Here is a 3,029-nt window from a genome sequence, read left to right as displayed (position 1 = left end):
AAGTTTGTGCTTTACATCAAGGACCACAATGGAAATAAGTTTTGTTTTAAACTTTATTGTGTTATCCTTGACGAACAGAGTGTATTCACTACTTTTTTGTCAAATAAACATAAACACTGATGCGTTTTTGTATGACCGTTGTTTTGTTTTGATCTCTCACCTGCGCTTCCGCGTTCGTAACTTCTGAGCGGCGCATGCGCAACGCCGACGTCCTACGTCAACCACCCGGAGCTGCTTCCGTGTACAACAGTGAGCGCAAGCTAGATTAAATTGATTATTACGTTTTAAATATGGTTATTTTTCTTACAAAAACGCATCGATTTGCTACAGGAGGCCTTTGTTCACCCCCCCGGAGCCGTGTGAGGCACTTTTTATTATGGATGAATGCGCTTTATTTCATTTCTTTTGGACTGATGCACTGCAACACCCGCTGACTGCTATTAAACCGTTTGAAAGATCAAAGACAATTTTTAATATAACTCCGACTGGATTCGTCTGAAAGAAGAAAGTCATATACACCTAGGATGCCTTGAGGGTGAGTAATTCATGGGCTACTTTTCATTTTTGGGTGAACTAACCCTTTAAGCAAGCATATATTTTTACCAATTAAAGTGGTCTGCACACAATGAAATAGTCTTTTCAAGAATTGTGTTGTATTAGCTCATTTTAATTAAGGAAACTGAGTAAACAGCATAATCATTTTTGGAGGTGGAAGTCTGAATGCATTTGAACAGTGCATTACAACATAATTTTACTTGCAATTTGTGTATAATTGCATTCTCATTCCAAACATAACATTAGTATAATGAACTTGATCAGTATTTTTAATAGAGTTGCTTTTTTGTTGTGGTTTCCATGTTCTTTGACACTGAGCTGGACACCAAAAAACAACACTCAGTTTGCATGAAAATTGAATTCCATGTGTACATACAAAATAATAAATCAACAAATAATTATATATATATATATATATATATATACTGTGGAAAAAGCTGTATCTTCCATACCAACACATAATCATGTTGTGCACAAAGAGACATCCTGTATTGTGTTCATAAGTTTGGCTGTTTTTCTTACCAGTTTTATATTGAGAGAACACTTGTAAAGCAAAGCTGACAAGACCTTTTATTTCATTGCAACTACTTTATTAAATGAAAGGGATAGTTCAATCATAACTAAGAATTTTGACATTAATTACTCACCCTCATGTTGTTTCAAAACTGTATAACTAACTTTCTTCCGTAGAAGAAGATATTTTGAAGAAACAGTTTTGGTTACTATTGACTTCCATTGAATTGGCAAAGAAAAACACTGGGACATTTCTTAAAATATCTTTATATTTCACAGAATCAAAAAAGTCACACAGATTTGAAACGACATGAGGGTTTAATCATTATAGAATTGTCATCTTTGGGTGAACTCTACCTTTAGGTTCAAGTGATGCATTTACTAAGTAACACGGTCAAGAAAGGATTTGGTAAAACTCAGTCTTTTTTTTTTCTTTTCTTTTTTGAGTGTACATGAATGAGCATGAAGTTGGCAGTTCCTGTGTTTTTTTATTTACTCTCAAACTGTAAGGAAATGTCCCAGGCACTGTGACGATAGGGGGCCCATTTAGGTCCTTGTATTCACTGGGACCAATGGATAGACCTCCCACCCATAAAATATCATTCCGGGTCCTTTAGTGACAGCCCTAGTCCAGATATGTTCTGTACATGCATAAATGTTCTTCACTGCACTTGTGAATACTGAATAGTTTTAAATTGAACTGATGCAAGAGACCACCTAAACTGCAACAGGTATCTTCTGCATATTATAATAGACAACAAGCAACACTCCTATTGCCTTCTCATCATTTCTCACCATGTCATACTTGACTCCATCAGCCCATCTTCCCATAAAGGCACCTCTGAAGGTGTTGTGCCACAGGTGTGTCTACATCCCTCACAGGTCAAGACCACAGCCATGGATTTATGGTTAATTCCAATCACCAATGACTATCACATTGATCAACTTGGCAAGACCAGCCCACCTTTCTCCCATTGGTGGATCTGCACTATGCAATATGTAAATCAGAAAACGTCACTTCCCGTCTTCCTGTACGCCATGTTTTTTAGCAGGAGTGGGATGATGGTTTAGTGAGATATAATCAAAAGTGGGCAATCCTGCGCTCTGTTCAGATTTCAGCAGACGATCGCCGGGGCAATAAGGAACGCGGATTGAGCGCAACCCGGATGCTTCATTCGATGAAGTAGCCGATTCCATACTGCGCGCCTTCCAGTGACGCCGGAAGAAAACGGACGCACGCAGGCATCCATCCAGTCAATCGCAGCTCTGTGCCAGAATACTGAAGGTAGACGCAGGTTTAGAATAGACCTCATAGTCATTAATACAGGTCGGATAATGAATGACATATGTAGGTCTTTCTTGCCTTAATACTACTTAAAATGCATGACTGGTTCAAAAAATTATAATAACATGTCCGAGGTTGGTTTGAAATGCAGACCTTGCTAGGTACATAGTTACAACTAGCTATATTTATTATAACTATGTTATAGGCCTCAATAATTTGTTAATTTAGAGATCTCTTAAATGTGCATTAGATTCTCGCCAAATAAACAGACTGAATTTGGTGTTTGAAAGCGCAGTGCATTTGACAGGCTATTCAACATTTCGTATTGTTTTTTGTTTTCATTTTCAGGATCAGCAAAATGTATCAAATTCCAGTGAAGAACCTGACAAAACTAAGACGTCCAAGGAAACGCGTCAAAAGTATTTTGTGTGACATCGGGATGCAGCAGTGTCAAGATTTATTGGAGGTTGGTTATTGTAATTATGTTGTTTATACCGGCATCTGTTTAATGCTTGATTCTGATTGGCTGACAGACGTTCTTTTACAACGTGAAGTCGTTCCAGGTCATAACTGCATTACAGTTCATTACGACCAAATTATTTGAGTTATTTCAAAGTACCTTACAAACTATCACAGCAAAAGACAAAAGAAAAATATTGAAAAAAAAAAAAAAAAA

At 37.3% G+C, this 3,029-nt stretch overlaps 1 protein-coding gene across 2 annotated transcripts in view; it reads left to right on the top strand.

Moving 5' to 3' along the window:
• Positions 1-2,093: 2,093 nt before the first annotated feature.
• The window catches only part of LOC107723537 (ADNP homeobox protein 2-like), a 5,575-nt gene continuing 4,639 nt past the window's right edge, over positions 2,094-3,029 (top strand). For both annotated transcript variants that reach the window (XM_016532217.1, XM_016532215.1), the window contains exons 1-2: positions 2,094-2,353; positions 2,702-2,819. In XM_016532217.1, the coding sequence (XP_016387703.1) occupies positions 2,712-2,819 (108 nt within the window). In that variant the 5' untranslated portion in view covers positions 2,094-2,353; positions 2,702-2,711. The remainder of the gene's footprint in view (positions 2,354-2,701; positions 2,820-3,029) is intronic.

Source organism: Sinocyclocheilus rhinocerous, unplaced genomic scaffold (assembly GCF_001515625.1).
Source record: "Sinocyclocheilus rhinocerous isolate Xijiao unplaced genomic scaffold, SAMN03320098_v1.1 scaffold241, whole genome shotgun sequence".
In the NCBI taxonomy this organism is placed as follows: domain Eukaryota; kingdom Metazoa; phylum Chordata; class Actinopteri; order Cypriniformes; family Cyprinidae; genus Sinocyclocheilus; species Sinocyclocheilus rhinocerous.
The sequence above is the reverse complement of the archived record's forward strand: the minus strand, read 5'-3'. Positions and strand labels throughout refer to the sequence as shown.